A 21,535-nucleotide genomic window follows, 5' to 3' on the forward strand; every position below is an offset into this window, starting at 1 on the left:
AATGTGATACCCACCATACACATTATTTTATTGTAATATATCAGGGAGGTACAAGGTATTAATGACAAGATAATAATCTATTTCGATATCACTTCCGATTATAATGTTATTCTAAAGTTGTAGTTGTTCGTTCCGAGTAAACAATACCACGTGAAGATATTTTTTCCCCCAATCAGACTATACTACTATTATTATGTTATATTATCTACTTAATTAATTTATTTCACACGATCTCTTGCGCTGTCGATAATTGTGCAGAATCATTTCCAACACTCGGAATTGAAATCTGAGTCGACTCCCCACATTTCCGGCTACTTGTCTGAATACGGGTGTGAAAAGTACAGTGTAGGCTGAGGCTCTCACACAGTAACCAAAAACACAGAAATACTGCATGTCTATTGGTCAATAAAATGATAGACGGATTTTTCAGCGAATAATCTATTACGATCTGGCTTGAGCCTGACTGGATAAACCAATCACAACCGCGGACGGTAAAACAGGAGGGGCTTATTAAGTTCCCCTGGAAGTGGCGGTTTGTTTCAATATGGCGGCGGTTGCTGAGGGAGAAACGGATGCTCCTGGTATTTATTGGATTAACGACAGTATCCTCCCACGTTGTTTACGCGAAAAACATCTAGTTTAAAGTTGTTGTTTATTATCATAGCTCGCTATGTTTATGTGTAATGATATTTGTTATGCTTTTAAAACGGTGTTTTGAAGTTAACAGGTTTGTTGCTGCTGTGGAGAAGGCAAGACACCTAGATGAACATTTTCATTTCTTTTTCCTTTCCTTGTCCTGTATAACATATTACATTAATATGCCAATAATTATAGTTTCAGGGTGAATAAAATGCTAAATGTGCAATATATAATGTAAACAACTAGAAAATAAAACAAGGTAACTCTATCTAAAAGCTATAGCTAGTTGTTTCTAGGAAGATAGAGTGATAGTGATGCAGATGCAGGTTACTAAAGCAAAATATTGTGTAATATAATATTAATAATAACAGTAATGTTCAGATATTTCACTGCAGTTGTCTTTAGGGAACCTTTTTGAATACAGAAATTGAGAAAGTCTTGCTTAACTCTGAGCAGCTTCAGAAGACGAGCAGCCCTTAGTATTTGTTCCAGGTGAGACATTCGGTGAAGCAATAAATTAAAATGAAAATAAACGTTATAACATGAGTCAGTCTCTTTACTTTGGTGCTCTTTACTCACATCTTCTCTGAAGTATTACGATTTTCTGACCAATTCCACAACATTAATCACCGGCAAAGTTCTGTAAATATGTAAGACTCTCTGTGGCGTGTGCTTATAGGAAAATAATCAACTTCTCAGTTGTAATCAACAGCTTCAGGTTGGACCACATCATGCCACTGTTGATTATTTTCCCATAACAGCACACCACATTGTGAATTATTTTTCATACATAATCTTTTTGCATGGTAGGAACATGTCGGATTTGTCGTTCGCTCATCAACGCCTTTTTTTTCTTTTGCTCCTTTCTCAGGACTGAGCCAAACGATGGGAATGAAGTCTGTATCCTTATCCAGCCACGAAAGAAAAACCAAAGGAAAACCTGCCTTAGACAACAAAGGGAGGACTGGGAAAAAGCTGAGCCGAGTAACCGATTTACCCGTGGCGAAATCGTCTTTACAGAAAGTCTCAGAATTCTCATCCAAATCCAAGACTCCACCTGAGGTGTCAGAAATGTCACAGGTTCAGGTGTGAAAGCATTTGTTTTTACCATTTCAGCTGGAAAACATAACAACAACACTGCTAATAATTTGTTTTACTTTTTACAGGACATCTCTCATAGACTGCAGGTCAAAAGCAAGGCTTCGTTGAAGGACCTTTGTCCAGAGGACAAGCGTCGCATCACCAACCTGATCGAAGAGCTGGCAAAGTAAAAGCGCTTCTCATACACGTTTCTGTGGTTGTGTAACACGATCAGTGAACTCGCTCACATTTGTTGAAATACCAAAGGGGCATTAATTATAAAATGAATGGTTCTTTTATGGCATGTGAGATTTTTTTCAAATGAGAGGAAAAGTGTGTTATTTATTCCCATCCTGAATGTACTTATAAATTTCTTGCTCTTGATCTTGGAGCACCCCAGCTCTGCGTATTCGTCCTTGCTAATTAAGCTCATTAACAAACTTGGACTGTCGTAACAGAGAATATTCTGCACTACTGAAAACAGCGTTTGATCTAAAATGCTGTTTTGGCTTCTCTAACTTACGCGCTTGTTTGGTAAGTTTTTGACCCCGTCTCAAAAAGTCATCCATTTGCAAGAGAAATCGGCGATTAAAAGTAGAATTGTTTTAAACGTAACAGAAAGCTGTAAACACTGTGTGTTATTGGAAAACAGTACAATGGCAAATGTGAGGCAGAGCTTAATTATGAAGTTATTTATTTTCCAATAACATCCTAAAGTGTTTAATTCCTCTTTTACCTCGGATATTTACCAGAAGATATTTTTATTCATAGAATGACATGCTGCAAGTTTTTAATGTACGTTTATGTGTATGTGGAATCGTCCATGAAAAGTTAGTTGAAGTTATTGCCTATGTTATAGCAGATCACCAATTCAATGTCAGTGCAGCCCCATACGCAACAAACTGTCCTGCACTGTGTATTCTGACACCTTTCAGAACCAGCATTAACTTCTTCAGCAGTTTGAGCAACAGTAGCTCGTCTGTTGGATCGGATCACACGGGTCAGCCTTTGCTCCCCACGTGCATCAATGATCCTTGGCTGCCAATGACAATGTCGCCGGTTCACCACTGTTTCTTCCTCGGACCACTTTTGATAGATACTGACCACTGCAGACCGGGAACACCCCACAAGAGCTGCAGTTTTGGAGATGTTCTGATCCACTGGTGTAGCCATCACAATTTGGCTCTTGCCCACATCAACTTTGAGGACAAAAATGTTCACTTGCTGCCTAATATATTCCACCCACTAACAGTTGCCATGATGAGGAGATCATCAGTGTTATTCACTTCACTCCCTGCTCATAATGTTATGGCTGATCGTTGTATGTGGCATATAGGAATGGTCAAATTTTAGCACAAGCACATTAATATGCAAATTGAAATGCTGTCAAACTTGCAGTTTGTTTGGAAATGACTCCATATCTGACCAATCAGATTCCAGCATTTAGCAGCAGCATGTATTAAATACATATTTGCTGTGGTTTAAACAAGTGTTGTGTCTGATTTTGTCCACCCTGCAGAATAAGCGAGGAGAAAGAAGAGTCTGTGCAGAGGCTCAAAGACGAACAGGAGACGTTTGAGAAAAAGATCCAACAGCTGGAACAGCAGAATCATCTCATCGTACAGGAGCGAGAAAGTATCCTTTGTTGTCCAGGTTTGTGTAAGCGCTGGAAAGGTAGTAGTTTCAGAAGAATAAGATCTTTTTTTCTTTCATGTTTGCTGAAGTTCTGATTTTTAGATGGTGCTGGCCAGTTTGCACACTAGAGGGCAGTGTCACGTATTAAATATGAATAAACAGACCTCAGCCAGGTTCACTGTAGAAAATGGATAAAACAAGAAAAATTACAAAATGCAAACTTTTTCTGTACCAGGCTGACATCTAATGGCTTTTTTAAAATTTATTTATACCATCAAATACCAAAAAATTTGGATTCTGAACAAGTTCGACTGAATTTTAAAGTAGCCTTTTCTGATTTTGAAGCAGAATGCTTGTTACTGTTTTTCACCAGCGGTGTAAATTGCATTGCTGTCGCAGTAGGTGGAATATAGAAATTTCCACTTCAGAGAGTACAGAGTTTAAAATTGAACCTGAAAGACAGATCTTATTCGTCTCTTGAATGAAATTGACCCTAGTTTTTCCTGCTAATGCAAAGTTTCCATATCTGGCTTACTGTGTGGTTATATTTTATATAGAGAGGAAGGTCTGTGTTTTTATTTTATTTTTTTGGAAAACATTTTTACAAGCAAATTATTTATAGACTTATGTTTCCAGTCTGTGCAATACCTATAAATTAACCGCAGGGGGCAGCAGTGTTGTTTAAATAAAAAACCCTCTTCGGGCTGTATTTTCATTTTAAGCACAAGACGACAATACAAACTTATCTTCTGGATGCTATGTTCAAAAAAACTCATGTTTATTTTTGTAATATCCTGGTGATGTCTGCAGTATGATCATTGTCCGTCTGCTCTGTGAGTATTTGTCTGCTTTGGGATAAGACTTACGGATCGTTTTATCCGGTTTATTCCTTTCAAATTAAAAGCTGTGAACCATCAGGAACGTGAGGGCTTTTTATTCCCTGTGACAGCTCATCATTCAGTCTAGTTTTTTTTTTACAACATCCGATATTTGGCAGCGCCACGTTATTTTGCCATTTTGACGTGGGTCAAAGAATGCCGAAGCGTCAATTTCGCTCAACGACATGAAATATGAGGGGTAATCACCAGCTGGTAAATTGCCCTACTGGCACCAGAGCTCAGAAATTAGCAGCGCGCAACTCAATTAAGTGCACTTTAGCTGCACGTCCTGGCATTTGCACTAAACCTCAAACCCCATTAAAAAGAGATTTTACTCTAAGACAAACTGTACGAGGGTCTCCTGCGGTGGCATGCTGTCTGAAGGCACCGCGGCTTTTCGGGCTGTTGGAAAAGGTTAAGGGGAGGCGAAAGGCAAACTCATTTAAGGAGACTTGTGTCGAATAATCTCCAGAACAATCAGCTCCGTCTTATCTGCCAAGACCAACGTTATCATGGGGATTCTTCATCTTTGGATTGAAGTGCTAAAAAAAAAAAAAAAAATCATTAAATTCTCTGATGTAGGATGAAATTCGAAGCTTTACGCATAGAATGAAATTAGAATTTTTATCACATCGTCTTTGGCATCCTACGCCACGGATCCGAGCTCTAGATTCCATTACGGAAAGAGAGAGAGAGAGAGAGAGAGAGAGGCTCCTTGTTCCACTATAAACAAATTTACATCAACCACCATAGAAGACACAAAAGGGAAATGGAACGCATTCATCAATATCATTAATCTTCTTTAGGTTTGGGTGGCAGTTCTTTGAAAAGCATTGATGGATGGGAATACTAAGACCACTTTTGTAATAGTTTGTTTGCTTGGTTATGAGTTTGTTGATTCTCTGGTTCTTTGGGGCAAGAACCCATGAATTAGCTTTCTATCACAAAGCCATTACTCCAGAGTTTTTCATGAGTAATTACTTTTCCACACGTTCTGATAACTGGAAATGACAAACCACATTTTCGTAATAAGTGAAATATAGCTGTCCTGCTAATCAATTTGCATCACAGCTTATGCACACACACACGCGCGCGCACACACATGCTCATACTCGATGACTAGGCTTGCTTGGTACTGAGCTGTTAAAATATTCTCTTCAGCAGGATTTTGTTCCACCTTGAGGCGGATTTCATTATTTCATTTCTGTGCAGGCTGACAGGGGAGTGAATCATGTTGACAGTGCCTGTCTGAAATATCGAATGCGAACTGTGTGTTTTTGGACGGGGGAGGAGACGCCATCGGCCACGCTTTTTCCTCCCCTGATGTCGGGCCCGTGAAGCTCACTGCGATTGGCAGGTGACCGGTGGAGTTGCCACGGTGTACGGTGCGCTGTGTGAGAGAATCTTATCAGTCGCGCTCCACTCGCTCCAGTTGTTGAGAGTTCCTGCTGTTAGTGTGCATGTTGCCGCCCCTCCTGCCTATCGAAAAATCCAAAGACTCCTCAGCAAGTGGGATGGCGCGTGTATGTGACGTGCTGCATTAATGAGATCCGAGCACTCCGCGAGCTTTCCGTCCTGTTTTAAAACGAGAGCCGTGCTTATTCTCTATGAGAAAAGTTGACAGTTATCTTCGGATTGTCACTTATTCCTGGTGCTACGTGTCCATACGACTGTGAATATGTGGAGATGTATACCATACTGAACTGTACTCTTACTATACTATACTATACCTCAGTGTTGTGAGGTTCTATAAGGGGTAAGACTGAATGTGAGAGAGAACTGTATAATACTAATGTCAGAATATATAATTTAAGTAAAATATCACGTATTCAAGTAGCAGGAATAAAACACTTGGCTAGTGTGATATTATTTAATAGCTAGTAATTAATAGTTTTCCAACACAGTACATCCCACGTTATATTTCTCTTACACCACAGCAGTTTACATTTATAGATGATAGTTACGTTTAATAAAAGATTCAGGCCAAGACGTCATCGCAGCGTGCGTTCAGCCAAAATCCTCTTCAGTTAACATGAGTTACATTAGTGCCTTCACTAGTAGGAGTTTAAAAGAAGAATCCAGTGCTTGCAATTTCGCCAATTCAAGTAGTATTCCCCAGAATTTCCCAGTAAAAAGCTGCAGTAAAAATCACAAAATAACAGCAAAATCTTAAAGTAAGCCAAACCATATCAATATGGTTTTCTTGGTTAAACAACAAGGCGTTTTTATAATTAGGTTCAGATTATTTGAAGTGTCACACAATTCGCTGTGAATAAGCTGTTACACAGAAATAACATTTTAATCAACACCTTCTGAACTGCCAGGTTGAGACAGGTGAGAAATCAACACCACCATGCTATACCCACTTATAGGAATTTTATAAGTAGTATTATCTACACAGCACTGTGTTTATATAAAAAAAAAAACAGATCCAGCTTTAAAAAAACCACTGCTTTAGGCAATAAATGTGGTTAAATATACTTGAGGCTTCGGGCTTTCTAAAACATATGCTGTAAAGTTAAAAGGCAGAACCGCTGAAAGCTGAATGCGCACGTGTATGTGTGGGCTGGTGACAGAAGAGGGAAAGAAGCTGAGCTGGCTGTGTCACGCCGTCATTAGACGGCCCACTCGGCGTGACAGCGGTTCTGCTCCACATCGGTCCTGTTCTAGCTGCTACAGTGTGTTTGCCAGCTTCCTGTCTCCGAGCCTGGCACTGTGCCTTGCCCTGGCCAGCCACACGCAGATGGAGGAGCCTGTGAAGCCTTCGCCTTGAAGAAACTGGTGTCATCCACCAGCAGCGAGCCTGTTTCTCTACTCCTTTTCTCACTCGCTTCACTTTTCACCAAGTCACAAAAGCACCGGCTGCTTAAATTCATAGACGTGTTATCGCCACAAGCCATAATAGACTCCTTTTATCATTGATATAAGTTAATGTGTGTCATTTACAGCACAGCAGTTGGGGTTTTTTTTTTTTACAGAACGATTTCAATGCTACACCTGAATTATTTTATGATTTAGCAAAATAAATTTTTTACTATATAGTCTATTTTGGGCTGATCAAATCCTGAATGTATTATACACGTTAGACAGTCAGTGTGTCCTAAAAGTAAACAAAAGCTGTGCCTTTTTGTTCTTTGTGCCTTGTAATTTATGCGCTTGTCTCTCCTTATCAATGTTCGGAGGACAAAACCTCACTGGAGGAAAGCGGATTGGTTTGTGTGGCTGCAAGTGAGCACAGTAGTGGAGTTATTCAGTGTGTATTGCCCCTTGACCTACGCTTCAGGCTTGCAGCAGCAGTACAAGGAGTGTCAGGAGCTGCTGGGACTCTATCAGCAATACCTTTCCCAACAGCAGGAGAAACTTAACCAGTCCATCTCCCAGCTGAATCACTCGCGCTCCCACTGCAAGGTAATCTCTTTGTGTAAATGTGATATGAAGTGCCCAGGATCTTGATTTTTATTATTTTTTTTAATACGAGTATCCTTCAACTAGCCAGTTCCGACCCACCATTGCATGACCAGACCGGGAGGGTGAGATCTAATGTGTATCTCGAGGCATGTGAAACCAGACGCTACTGTCTTGTATGCAAGCCTGTCCAATTTTTCTCCAAGCATTCACAAGCAATTTCTCCTCTTAAGTAGTTTTTGTTTTGTCAGTATTTGTGGTCCATACTGCATTTACACAGTTAGAAATCTCATAATGAATTACAAGACAATTAGAAAATGCGACAATAGCACATTATATCACATTATAGTAACTCATTTGAATCATATTGAGCAGTCGATTTAGAGCGGTTTCGAGTCCTAGCACAGCCAGACTGTTGACTCTCTTATTCTCTCTTCTTATTCTCTCTTCTTCCACCACTGTAGTAAGAAAAAAGTAGTTTGTCCTTTGACCTTGGCTGTGAGTAATGCATGTTTTCATGCTCCGTGACCTCCTCTTGAATTAGTCAGCAGCCCATTTCTGTCCTCGAGGAGGCGGACACTTCCCCTTTGCCCTGAGTGTTTATCTCTTGTTTGGATGACCTTGGGTTACTGCACATGCTGGTAGATAATCCATCCACCACCTTCTCAACAGCTCCCTACAGTACAGTGTGTTTATGCTGCATTATTATGAAGTCAGTGGCCATTTCACTGTCTCTTCTCTCTCCACAGATAGCCAGCAGTGAGAGAACATTAAGCAGAACCCATTGTCGGAGAGGGAGAGGTTTTGCTCTCGATGGATCTTACTTGGATCCCCCTAATTTGGGAAGAACAGGGTCAGCAGGTTGTGCTCACTCATTTTTAGCTGACGTCTGTTCTGGGCCATCCTCTATGCCCTCATGTTGTATTGAGCGTGACGGAGGAAGCCACGAGGAAGACACAGCAGGTGTCCACAAGTGTTTAGGGGGTGACTGGAGTGAGCCAGCACATGGTGTATGCTCTAAAAGGGATCAGGTGGGCAACAATGCCACCAAATCGAGCGACTCAAGGTACGGGTTGGGACTGAAAAATGGAACCGGGTGCTGCGTGGAGAACAGAGAGACGGTGCCCTACATTGGCAGAGAGGACTGGGAGGAGAAGCGCCAGCGTTTGCTGGTTCAAAAGAAGCAGCTGGAGGAGGAGAGAGAGAGACTGCAGGCTCGACTTGCTGAACAAGAAGAGAGGTTGCTGAAACAGAACCAGGAGCTCAGACAATCCCGTCTCAACCACAGCAAGTACGCGTAATTCAAAGTTTCTGAATGTCCTCATATTTTTCTCTGGTAACACAGCACCCTCTGCTTTCAGATTCCAGCAAGAATTAGAGCAGTCCTTTAATGAAATCAGATTTAATGAAGCACCTCAACCCAGTGCCACTGCAGATCCACACAGGTGATTTCTATTCATTAAAAATAGCTCTTATGTAACACTGCAAGACTAAATCCAGGTGCTGTTTCAGTAGGGATTTGTGTGTGTGTGTGTGTGTGTGTGTGTGTGTGTGTGTGTGTGTGTGTGTGTGTGTGCATGTGTGTGCGCGCGTGTACAGCAGGGAGCTTGTGTATCACCAGGCTGTCTTTTCTAGAAACAGATCTTTCTATATCTCTCCCGCTTGTTCTTCATTTGATCCTGCAGTGAAAGAAAAGGGGGAGGTCTTCAGGCCGTGAAGGGAAGTGTCAGACAGCCTTTAAATGAAGTTCAACCACAGGAGCACAACGTTCAAGAAGCTGAACCCAGACTTTCAAACGGTAGGATGTGCAAATGCATTTGTGTAGAGAAACAGATTGTAATTATTAGATGCTTATATGAATGAATATTTGAATTGCTGCAGTTGAAAAATAGTATTCTCTGAAAATCTCTACACAGTTGCCAAGAAGGATATGGCCACCTCTCCTTTGCATTCCCAGAAGGTCCAAAAGTCTTTACAACAGTCGTTGCCTGTCAGCCATCCCAAAACCCCAAAGTCATCAAAGTAAGCAACTTGCATGCCCAACACCTTTCCTGGTTAAATCCTAAAACGTACATAGTCCAAATTGGGTTTGAAAGAATGGATCACATTCTTTTATACCATATAGTTAAATATTTTATTTCATGCTTGTCACAAATCCATACAACACACATTGTTAATTAAAATAAAATAGATTTTTCCTAGAGCAGGGAGGATGATGGTCATCCTTGTGTCTTTTTTTTTTTTTTTTTTTACAATAAGTCAGCAAATCATTGGTTAACATTTAGCTGTGGTCTTCTGTTTGTTCTCTTCGCAACATTAAAAGCAGTCCACGTGTTTTTTTGGTCAACATGATTAACCACAAGGTTGCAAGTTATCCAACAACTTTATGCTCAGTTTCATCAGTGATTCTGTTTACCTGCACTATTTGTTTTTATGTATTCATACCACATTTACATTCTTGTTTTATGAAAGTAGGTTTTTATTTTTTCATCCAGTGCCAGTGATTGCTAGCGTACTTGTCTTTCACGCAACTATGAATTTAAAAACGAAACAAACAAAAAAAAAACTAATACCCTTGACACGTAATTTTAATGTTTCTGGTGTATAGGCTACTGATTGTATAGGCCACCTTGACAGTATTAAAAAAGTGAAATTGTGTTGTTTTTTTCCTTCACTTGCATTCAAAATGTATTCCTAAGCCCAACATGCAGTTCACACCCAGCTTGTAAAGTTTCATCAAATGAAACAGAGTAAATAGTAAATTACAGCATTTTCCCTAGAGTGGTGACTTTGAAATGACTGTGAAATGGAAATGCAGTCTTATGTGTCTGCTGGTGTTCTGTGTTCCAATAATAACCAGCCTACGGGACAGCAGGGAGCAACAAATTAGCTTACTTGTTGCTTCACTACAATTATTTCAGCTTCTTTTCGGATGTGTTCTTTTGTAGCACAGCTACAGCCCTGTTTTATACTAACCTTGAGTTACAGGCGATATTATTGTGTTACACAAACTATTTTTGGATCATTTTCTGAATCATTGAATCAAAGGCGAAGGTTAACAATAGAAGAATGTTTGCCTCATATTTGTCGTTAATGTGCTTTGACATACCAGAATAAGCATGTGGACCCAGAAAAATATTTCATTGGCTTGTAAGATATTGTACTTGTGCTGATAGTTGTACAAAGAAAGCCAGTTGTAGGCTGTAGTGACTCATTTTCTAACATAAACCACTGCGACTACTGTAGCGGGTTTTCTGTTCAATTTTTGCTTATTCGCTGCCATAAATTTATATAAATCAAAGACTAGTCACAGGGTTAGTGAAAGGGGACCGATGACATGGTTTACCATGTATTCAAATACGAAAATGTAATGTTTAAAGGCCAGTTGTCAATGAAGTATGCATTTATTCACCTAGTTCAAATTCAGAACAGATGTAGAGTCTATGGCTCTAATGAAAATTGGTCCCCAGTGTGAAACAAAACTTTAATTTGTTTTAGTCATAGCCATAAACACATGGTTAATGCTTCAGCACCGAAGTTGCACTGTCACCATTCAGTCATGTCATCTGCTTGTGTGGACCTTTTTGTAAGCATGGAATTTTATGTACAAATTTTTAGAGCTGATGTATATTTTTATTTCCTTGTTTCTCAGAAATAATATCTCATACATAATGCTTTATACATGACTGTAGATTGTGGAAATGTGGCTTTGCATGAGCAACACATTTCATTTCATTTCTGCTCGTCACTCTGGTCATTCAGCAGCAGAATGGTTTTTATTTTAACATTCTCAAAAAAAGAAGAGGGGGGGGGGGGCAGCGGCTGACAGGAGCAGCACTCAACAAGTCCAATAAAAAGACCCATCCGAATAAATGCAATTTAACAAGCGTGGTTTTGGATTGAGTGAAAAGAGGAGGGAAGGCAGCAATTCTGTCTGAACAACGCAGCAGGGCTCCTTTCCCCACTGCAAAGAAGCGAGAGTGTAGCGCCGTGTAAAAAGTATTAATTGTGTTTTGGGAAATGTTGCTTCTCTGATGGAGCTTTTTTATGCTAATGAAAAGAACATGGGGTGATGTATGGATGAAGGAAAGAAAACAAAAAAACAGGAAAAGCGGTTTAGTCTGAATGCGGCGTATGAGATAGTGGAGAAACTAAATGAAGATTTTTGCCGGCTAGCGCTCAGGCTGACAGAAGCCAAGCTGAGTCCCATTAGCTGGCATAGCAGGCCTCAGCAGCAGGTGTAATTGAACAGAGTTCTCCAGCCCGGGCCACGAATGCACAGCCTCCCCCCGCTTAATGAGAAAGAGAGAGGCAGAGAATGAATCACTGAACACTAGCATGAGACACACTTGGAGAAAGGGAAGGAAATTCATTACTGTTTCCCTTTAACATGGAAAGGTAATTAATGTGACAGCATGTCTTTTTTTTCTTTTTTTTTTTCTTCTTTTTCCCCCTCTCCGAGCCCAAGTACGCCTCGCTTAGTACGGCGTCCTCTGAAAAATGTGAAATATTTGTAAGTCATTTGTAAAGAGTTCTCGCTATTTTATGAACAATCCGTCGTGCGAGTTAATTGCCTTCTGCTTTCAGCAGTATGTATTGTGAATATTTCACGTTAATACAAGCCCAAATCTTTTCTTTAATAACCGGACCTCTGTGTTATTGACGAGCAATAAATCAGACTCGTTTGCATATACTCGAGAATTATATGGATGGTATATGCAGAGAATAAGAGCGCTGACTGGGAGGGGGATTCTCATTGTCCTCATATTGCAGACAAGCATGGTGCCTTTGTTGATCAGCAGGATCCTCGAATCCCGAGCGGTTGCTTCACATTAAAATTCTCATTTTGTTGTAATGAAATGGATCTGCAACCCAAGAGTGCAGCATATGTGCCATGTGACTATTGGGAAAATGCCACCTAAAGTCCAACTTTCAAACCCATAAGCTTAAACTATCCAATTGATTTAGAAGAAAAAGTAGATGGACAAGGCTGATTAATTTAACTTTTTTTTTGTCACAGTAGCCTAATCCTTATGAGGGCTCAGATTCTATTGACATGAAAAAGCTTAAGCTAACAAGCTGTGTGGAAAGTAAGTTTATTTATGGTCAATAAATATTTTATTGTAGTCCACCGTCCTGGGGCTTCTTTTGCATTATTTAATTGTGAATCTGATTTGAGAGAATCGATGAAGCTTGTCATTTTAAGGGTTTTGTTTTGCAGAGGTTTGTACAGGGAAAAGAACAAGCGGTCCTAGCTACAATTCGCTCATTAACTGAATTAATAATCGTAGAATGAATTAGTGTTGATGCGTCTTCATGAATATTTTGAATATTGCTATTAAAATGAATTGAAGCAGTTAGTAGTGCATGCACGTAAACTAAATTGCGACGTTTTGAATATTTCATGGTTTTTTAAAAAAAAATATTATTAAATGGGTAAACATGTTTAATTTGAATAAAAAAAAGGAAATGTAACTTAAGGTTGTTGATTGATTTTAGACAGTTGTTCCAGTTGCAATGTGAATCACAGCTTTATATTAATGTGCTGGTGCAAATATTGTTTCTATAGTAACATCACAGAGGGGTGTGTATGGTGTATATGCCATATATGTATATATACATTATATTATATGTAAATGGGTTAAAAAACTGTATTTGCTGATATATTGTGAGGAGATTTTTAATGAATCTTTTTGGAAGGAGTCTCCAGTGTCAAGGCGATTAAAGATTTAGTGGGAAACTAAAAGTTTTTCCTCCATGGCGAATCATCAGGACAGGATTTTTGCGCTTTGGGGTTTTCACCCTGCACCCGGTAATAATCCCTGTGCATATTTTTCCAGTCTGGAGTGTTTTATTCCGCTTAGACTACTGCGATTTGCCAGTGACGACAATGTTTAATTTATTAATAAGTGATGCGTTGTACATTTTAAAGGTTTATAGGTTTATAGATTTAATGTTATGAAACATCTGAGAGATAAGTCAGATAAGAGACAATTCCCCTCTCTCTCTCTCTCTCTCTCTCTGTGTCACCCCTCACCCTCTCTCTCTTTCTCTCTAAAACTGATAGCTTGTTATTCTACAGAGAAACTTCTCTGTCCTGAAGCCTTTCCTGAGCTGGGAAACTGACTGCTACAAAGCACTTACAACCAAGTCTTCTTCCATAAACGTTAAAGAAATATCTCCTAACAAATAAATGTAACCACATTTAACTGTATTTTTTTTTTGTTTTATCCTTTTTAATTAACCTTATATTATGTTCAGTGTCTGGTGTACATGTCCCTGTATATGTGCTGTTACTATAGAAGCAGGAACAGATAAATTGCCAACATATTAACCTATTGTTATAGGCTGTGTTATAGCTGGAAATACTTTCCTAGCTGAAACTAATGCATACCTTCTGACCAATTAAATTTGATCTGTCAAACACACTGTGGTATAAAAATCTTTAAATGTACAATGTGTTGACTAACAAGTTAAACCGTCGATGCTGTGATATAAGAGGAATAAAACACTTGTATACATCCACCACATTGTTACTAATTGTACCATAATAGCACACCTCATTGTGTTTTATTCCTTACGTAGCAACCAAGTGATGATGCCAACTTGATGAGAGATAGATAGATAGATAGATAGATAGATAGATAGATAGATAGATAGATAGATAGATAGATAGATAGATAGATAGATAGATAGATAGATAGATAGATAGTTTTTCACAGCAGTTTAGAGATTAATAAGAGAGACTATAATACAAAATTTTAGTTGAACTATATTTGGTTCGTTTCACGGGGGAAAAAATCCTGTAATTTTATCTTTGTGAAAAGGCTCAGTGTGGTCTTGATAGCGAGTGTGTAATGAGAGTTTTCCTGCCTATAGGCTCTGCGCTTTCTTTCTCAGTGCTCTCCTTTTGCATTCTGTTGATTAGGATGAAATTGACATGCATTTTTGCCAGTTTAGGATTTTTTTTTTTTCCCAATTTTTTTTTTTTACTGTTTGGCCTCCAAATGAAAGGAGCACTCGAGCGTCTCGGACATTTTTAATGAGAACGGTAAAATAACTGGGTCTGAGGACGAGAAAGCTAATAAACACTCTTTTGTTTGGCTTTAGTGAAGCAGAGCTGAAACCCCATCACAGCGTCTCTCCGAATTAGAGCGTTTGGATGAGCGATTTCCAGCCGTCTCCTCGGATAAACCTATAGGGTTTTGGATTAGTGGCACTGTCTCTTAAGTGACATCAATATCTCATGTTCACTTCCCAGTGCCTCTTATGAAAAGCAGTGAAAGGGTTTGGAAGATATGACTGCCAGAGACATTAGCATTCTTTCCAGCGATATCCTCCTAACCCTGACTTCCCAACCCCTCCCTGCTCAAACTATACCCCTCTTGCCTTGTTATAGATTGTGACCGGCGGTAAGTGATGCATTATTCATACCGGCAATGTCGTCTGTTGATGGATGGCTGTTTGAGAGGCCTGTCCGTTAAATAAATCAACACATAAAAATGCAAATTCTCACATTTCGAGAGGGAACGTGGCCAAAGTCCTACTCTACCAGCCACCCCCCCCTCCTTTTTGGCACACACTTGTATTCTCGCTATAGTTTCCCTAAATGTAGATAGATGAGAGAATGCTAGTGCCCCCCCCCATTTAATTGGCGATCTATTTATGGAAAGACAAAATGTAAGTGTATATCTGAATGTAGGTGAGATTGTTATCATTATGGTGATAAATTACAGTACGGGTGTCTTCTGAACAAGAGCACTGCTTAACTGTCTGAAAGAAAGATTTAGACCAGGCACAGAGAGCCTTCTAACAACACAAAGTGGTGATACATTCTCAAAATAAAGCTGTGTGGCAATAAGTAGCTGATTGCATTCGCTAGCGCTGTGTTAAATTCCGCTAGTTTATTTTTGTGGATACTTGTCTGTAGGCTTTAATATCATGTTACAATATCCTAGGGCAGCATGTATATTCAGTTGTGGTCAGAAATAAGGCAGAATATTTTAATCTTTAATCAAGGGTGTGATAATTATTGTTGCGTTGTTTTTTTTTTTTTTCTGTTGGACTCCCGGGAATCAACTTTTGTTACACTCAAATATTACTTTAAGAAAAAAAATTGCTGATATGGTGACATTTACATAAGAAGTCTCCAGTGTCCATGCTTTCTAACAATCAGTATGTTTTCCACCAAAGGAAAGGCTTCAGGACGTTTTGGTGCTTTTTGATAACTAGTCTGTCTTAATGCACTTAAGGGGCTTTCACACCGACAGTTTAGTCTGAAATCAGTAATATGGAAGCTGTCAAGCAGAGCAGGAATTGCACTGCGGTACTGATTACCTGAAGGAGGTGGTGCAAGTTCCTGTGAATATGAACGCAACTCATACTCAGGTCCGTACTTGTACAGGAAGTAAAGTAACCTGCGCTACGGATGAACTCCAAAAGATATGGTGAGGCGAGATAGCTGTGTTCTCCATACACGCTTGTGATTACATAAGATGAACAGAAATGCACTGGGGTTTGATAGAATCAAGCGAGGGGACACCAGGAACAATGACACACAGGTTTGGATCACAGCAATCATGCCGAGTGTGAAAACCACCTAAATCTGCTAACTACTCCAGTCAGTTGTTTTTTCAGACAAACATGAAACTGGCCAAGCTTTTATTTTCCCTGTGGGTCTGCTGATGAATGATTTGTCCACCCTTGAGAATGTAATAAATGATTTCCTTCAGAAGAGTAGTACCAATACGAGACACGATTAACCTATGTGTTTGTTTTTCTTTCTTCTTTTTATCCACCCAATGATGAGATTAACTGCCAATTATATGAATATCATAAGTGTTCTCTAAGAATTCATGTTTAATACGTGTTGCAGTGTCGTGTACTCATCCTACTCTGTTCTTCCTGAATAATTTATCGAACCCCCCTGACTGACACGTGGAATCTCATTTAGCCTAATCTTTGTTTATTTTATTTATGCTTTCTCTCTTGTGTGGAAGGCAAAATCTCATTCGCATTCTCTCCACGTGCACACTTTCTTTGTTTCAATACCCTAGACTTTACCATTCATCAGTACTCAACAGAATGATTAGCATGTACATAGAGCCCGGAATTAATCTAACGTAACATTTCTAAAGTATGTGAGTTTTGTAACACATTGTTATACTTTTTTTTTTTTTTTTTGTTCTTTCTTTCACACAGGTTGGATTCCTCTCTGATTGAGCTCTTGGATATTTTTAGTCCGATTAGTAACACGGAGAGAAGCAAAGTCAGCTCATCTACACACACGAGTCTCGCTGGCCCTCGTCAGCCTCTCAGTGCCGTCCGTCCCATGCACAGCTCTGTGCTTTCTCCCCGAGGCCAGACACAGTCCTCACAGGAAGAGCTGCAGGAGAGTCAGATTCTGGAGGACATCTTCTTTATCTGCTGAAAATCTTCACCAGAACCTTAACGAGAGCACCTCCTAAAATGTACATGGAGCCTAATTGCTAACCATAAAACAACTGCATATTATTTCATTTTTAATTTCATTATGAGATTTCTAATTATTTCTTCGATTGTTGGTCTCAAATTGCTTTACAGTGCCTTTGTGTTACCGCCTTAATTGTAACCTTGTGCCAAAGCAATCATAGGTTTTATTATTTGTATGATTTTATGACAATAAAAATGATGTATTTATTCATTTTTGCTTCTGTTATCAGCAATATCATGAATACCACCTCCCTAATATTATGTATATCCTCCTTGTACCACCAAAACAGCCTTGACCCGTCGAGATATGGACTCTACAAGATGCCTGAAGGTGTGCTGTGGTATCTGGCACCCAGAAATTAACAGCAGTTGCGATGTAGGGTCTCCATGGATCAGACATGTTTCTTTAGCACATTCCACATGATCGGATTGAGCTCTGGGAAATTTGAAGGCCCTTTCACTCCATGAACTCTGTCCTGTTTCCTCAAACCATTCCTGAACAATATTTGCAGTGTAGCAGGGAGCATTATCCTGCTGAAAGAGGACACTGTTGCAAGGAAGAAGTGTACTTGCTCTGCAACAATGTTTAGGTAGGTGGTACAAGTCAAAGTAACATCCACATGAATGCCAGGGCCTACAGTTTCCCAGCAGAACATTGCCCAGAGTATCACACGTTCTTGTTTTCTGGTGCTCTCTCTTCCCCAGGTATGCAACACATGCATCCGGCTCTCCACATGATATCAAAGAAAATGTGATTCATCAAACCAGGCCTCCTCCTTTCGTTGCTTCATGGTCCAGTGGTGGTGGACAGGTTTCAGCATGAGCACTCTGACTGGCCTGCAGCCCTATACACAGCAAGCTCGGTCTGGTCAGATACCTTTCCGTTATAGTCACCAGCAATTCTTTTGTATTGCAGTAGCTCTTCTGTGGGACCAGACAGGCTAGTCTGTTTGGCTGCTCTTCATATTTAATGATCAGTGAATCATTGGCACCCATGACCCTGTTGCTGGATCACTGGTTGTCATTCCTTGGACCACTTTTGGTAGGAATTAACCACTGCATATGAGGAAAACCACACAAGACCTGCTGTTTTGGAAACCAAGCCTTCTAGCCATCACAATGATCTTGTCACTTTGCTTCTTAAGCTTCCACTTCAACATCAACTTTGAGAACTGACTATTTACTTCCTGCCTTATAGAATATCCCACCCTTTGACAGGTGCCACTGTAACAAGATAGGTGAAGAGAATAGCACTTCTATTATGCTAATAGAGGGGGGGAGTGGTTGTGTGCATGTCTTTTTATCAGAACAGCTCACACTATTATACCATTAAGCAAAAAACACAAAATGTCAAGAATAATGAGAGATTCAATCATATTCTTCCACTCCTTCATGGGGCTTGCTTTGTGCACAGGTGCATTGTCGTGCTGGAACAGTCTTAGGCCTCTTAGTTTCAAGGAAAACTGTAACATACAGCATATAGAGATACTCTATGCAATGGTGCTTTATAGAAAAAAAGATATTGGACTACTGAACAGAAGGTTGTGAGTTCGAATCCCAGGTCCACCAAGCTACCACAGCTTGGCCCCTGAGCAAGGCCCTTAATCCTCAAATGCTCAGTTATATAAAATGAAATAAATAAGTCGCTCTAGAAAAGGGCGTCTAGCAAATACCAGAAATGTAAATGTACCATAGTGTGCTTCAAACTTTGTGCCAGCTGTTTTGAGAAAGAACCACATACAGGTATGATGTTCATTTGTCCACATACATTCGGCCATAGAGTGTATATTGGAAACCAATTTTGATATCACTTCACAGCAAGGTGCACTCGAATATTTTAATCTCACTCCTGCTTGACCTGGAAGGATTTTCTGCCTGCAGGTATTTTTATAAAAATTCCTTGCAGTGCAGCATCAATAACTTCTGTTGTGTCCAGCTCGGTCAGAGCCACGGGTGAACGCTTTCTTCTCCATTTTCTGGCTTTATTTGTGCTGCAATGTTCTGTAACAGTGGCTGGAGAGTAGTCGAGTCGTCTAATCTTTTTGTATATGATCGCTCGAGTAATAAAATACGTAGGTTGTGCAACAAAAAATCAGTTTCGAATTTTGACGGATAATTATAGGAAAGCAAAGTGAAGGTGTTTTGGTGATTAATGTAGTTGAATTGAATTAAGAAGTTTAGAAAAAAGGTCAGTTTTTCATTTCCAATTATCTTTAAAAAAGAACTTTGTTTCCTGTCTACCTTTCTGGAAAGGACATACTATTTGGAGTGCAATAGCTGTGCAGCATTAAACTGTAATATGTAAATGCTTCTCCATTGCCAAATCCTGCTCACATTCCTATTTCAAATAATTCTGTATATTGGATAACACTTATGCTGCATTTATGCAGTGTTTGCATTTCATTATAACGTGTTTTATCAGAAGGTGGCAAAATTTTCCAGTCCTGTTTCTGCGTCCTGGCCGACATTTTTCAAAGCACGGATATGGACTCGTTTCTTGTGTAACGTGAAATGCATTCATAACAGTGTTTCTGATGAAACATTTTATGCAGTAAACATTTCTACATTTGGATGTTTGGTTTTTAGCTGAATCCTAGTTTTAGTTGAGCAAAAGTTTTGCAGCCTACCTTGTGAAAGTTTTTGCATATCACCTTGATTGTGTGAAGTGGCTGTAGTCTACAATCAGCAATGCTACCAACCCATAAAATGAACAAACAGATAAAACAGCACATAAAAAGTCTTGTACACAGCAGGAAATCGGGGAGGCATAACGCTGGTTTATTCTAGACTGTGCTTTATTATCGGGCTAAGCGGAGACGCATCATTCAGTAAAATTACAAAACGAGAGTCCAGGGAGCAGAAGGAATGCGCAGTTCAGAGGTACAGCAGGAGCAGTTAAAGCACTCTGACTGCTAATAGCTCTCTCTCATTGGGATAGACTTGGCAATCATTCACACAGAAAACCCAGCACCCTCAAATGTGCTCAAAATTCTCACAACTTCCTTCTTTTCTTTTTACTTTCTTTTCTGTTCTTTTTTTTTTCTCTTCCCCCAACCATTTGTTGCTTGCCATTTTCTATGCCCTGGGATGATTTTTGTACTGTAGTTTGAGAAGATAGCAAGCGCTGAGATAGAAAGGAATGGCTGAGGAGACAGATGGATTAGCATCCTGATCTCACGCAGGAGTCACAGGAACTCAAACGAGCCAGAGCTTTTTAATGGATTTCGTACAAATGAAGTCCAGGGTGGAAAAGTACACTTAGCTAAAAAAAAAAAAAAAAAAAAAAATTGGTTCTGTGGTAAAAGGCAGTTCAAGTGATATAAATAAATAATATGATGAGTTGTAGTAGCCATATGACCTTAAAATCATTTCTGCAGCAGTTGTGTCGAATTCTCAAATCTGATTGGTCAGAAAGTGTTCTATAACCGCAGCTCTGAGAATAGTCCCGGCTGCACTGTAATTATTTTATTTAAGAAAACAAAAAACGGGACCCTTGGTGTGGTGATGTTCATGCAGGGTGATGTTTAACATTTTTCATGTTTTTGTTCCACTGCATGATAAAGAATGTAAGTGATACTTGTTCCATAACATTAAATGTAACTATAAATGGATAAAGGATTTAGGATTTGTTTGGAAATATTGTTAAAGGAAATATTTGAGTCATGATTTTTGAGATTTTATAGCAAGTTCATTTTCCCAGGAATGCAGAAATCTACTAAAATGATATGGTTATACAAATATGGAGGTACTTTTCCAACCTGATGAAAGTGTTAGAAAATCCCTCCAGGATTACATACAGGAGTTATTTTCTGCTTTTTTCCCCAAAATGAAAATTTGCGAAAAACTGCTTGATTTGGTGCAATTGCAAGGACGTGAATCCGAATTGAAGACGGCTTTGTCCGGCTGCGTATTGTGATGACGTCACGTGTCTTGGCTCAAATCGGCGTTAATTTGGAATAATGACACGCTCCTCCGACTTTTATGATCATTTCTGCAGTCGCAAAATCCTGAAATCCTGAAGAGACTGTGGCTCGTTTGCGTTCGTATGCACTTGGAACAGTGAGAGTGTTTGCAAAGTTTTTAGTGCAGGGGTTCAATGAGGGCAGAAAAGCGCACAGCAGATTGCAGAACATCATAATGGATCAGAACAATGCAATATCAGACATAACGTTCGTCTACATTTCCAAGAAAAGATGAGCAGTAGACCCTGGCGGCCATTTTCCCCACTGGGCCACACAATCGTTTTCAGGCTCGGGTGCCCCGCCCCTTTAACCATGCCAAGTTTCACTCTTGTATTCATGTAAGTTTTAAGTTTCATAATCATTCAGTCCTTGTAGATAGAAGTAAAAGTCCTATAAAATATGCAAACCTATATACAGAGAAAAAACAGAGCAAAAAAAAAAAAATTTACAGTATATTCAGTAGTT

General features: G+C 39.6%; 2 protein-coding genes across 11 annotated transcripts in view; one reads left to right on the forward strand and one right to left on the reverse strand.

The window, feature by feature from the left end:
- The first annotated feature begins 17 nt into the window (after positions 1 to 17).
- kiaa1328 (KIAA1328 ortholog) lies at positions 18 to 17,319 on the forward strand. Of its 2 annotated transcripts, none has more exons than XM_058415230.1 (11): positions 18 to 602; positions 1,096 to 1,131; positions 1,511 to 1,725; positions 1,806 to 1,906; positions 3,239 to 3,354; positions 7,516 to 7,640; positions 8,387 to 8,928; positions 8,999 to 9,082; positions 9,323 to 9,435; positions 9,554 to 9,659; positions 16,839 to 17,319. In XM_058415230.1, exons 1-11 carry the CDS (start codon positions 545 to 547, stop codon positions 17,065 to 17,067), a joined length of 1,725 nt encoding a protein of 574 aa, XP_058271213.1. In that variant the 5' UTR covers positions 18 to 544; the 3' UTR covers positions 17,068 to 17,319. The 2 variants fall into 2 exon arrangements, with proteins under 2 accessions (XP_058271213.1, XP_058271214.1); XM_058415231.1 differs by having other exon boundaries at positions 1,102 to 1,131.
- Positions 17,320 to 19,865: 2,546 nt separating this feature from the next.
- Positions 19,866 to 21,535, reverse strand: part of celf4 (CUGBP, Elav-like family member 4) — a 91,065-nt gene continuing 89,395 nt past the window's right edge. For all 9 annotated transcript variants that reach the window (XM_058415247.1, XM_058415242.1, XM_058415246.1 and 6 more), the window contains one exon: positions 19,866 to 21,535. This exon is cut by the window's right edge and continues 2,766 nt beyond it. The gene's annotated coding sequence lies outside the window, so the exon portion shown is untranslated.

The sequence above is a fragment of the Hemibagrus wyckioides genome, linkage group LG18 (genome assembly GCF_019097595.1).
Source record: "Hemibagrus wyckioides isolate EC202008001 linkage group LG18, SWU_Hwy_1.0, whole genome shotgun sequence".
In the NCBI taxonomy this organism is placed as follows: Eukaryota; Metazoa; Chordata; class Actinopteri; order Siluriformes; family Bagridae; genus Hemibagrus; species Hemibagrus wyckioides.

Bases quoted from the DNA above. Each gene is read 5' to 3' on its own strand.
- kiaa1328 (XM_058415230.1), top strand. From the start codon at position 545: ATGGCGGCGGTTGCTGAGGGAGAAACGGATGCTCCTGGTATTTATTGG. The intron at 603-1,095 runs GTATCCTCCCAC...AACTCTGAGCAG, and splicing joins TATTTATTGGATTAACGACA to CTTCAGAAGACGAGCAGCCC. The intron at 7,641-8,386 runs GTAATCTCTTTG...CTCTCTCCACAG, and splicing joins ACTCGCGCTCCCACTGCAAG to ATAGCCAGCAGTGAGAGAAC.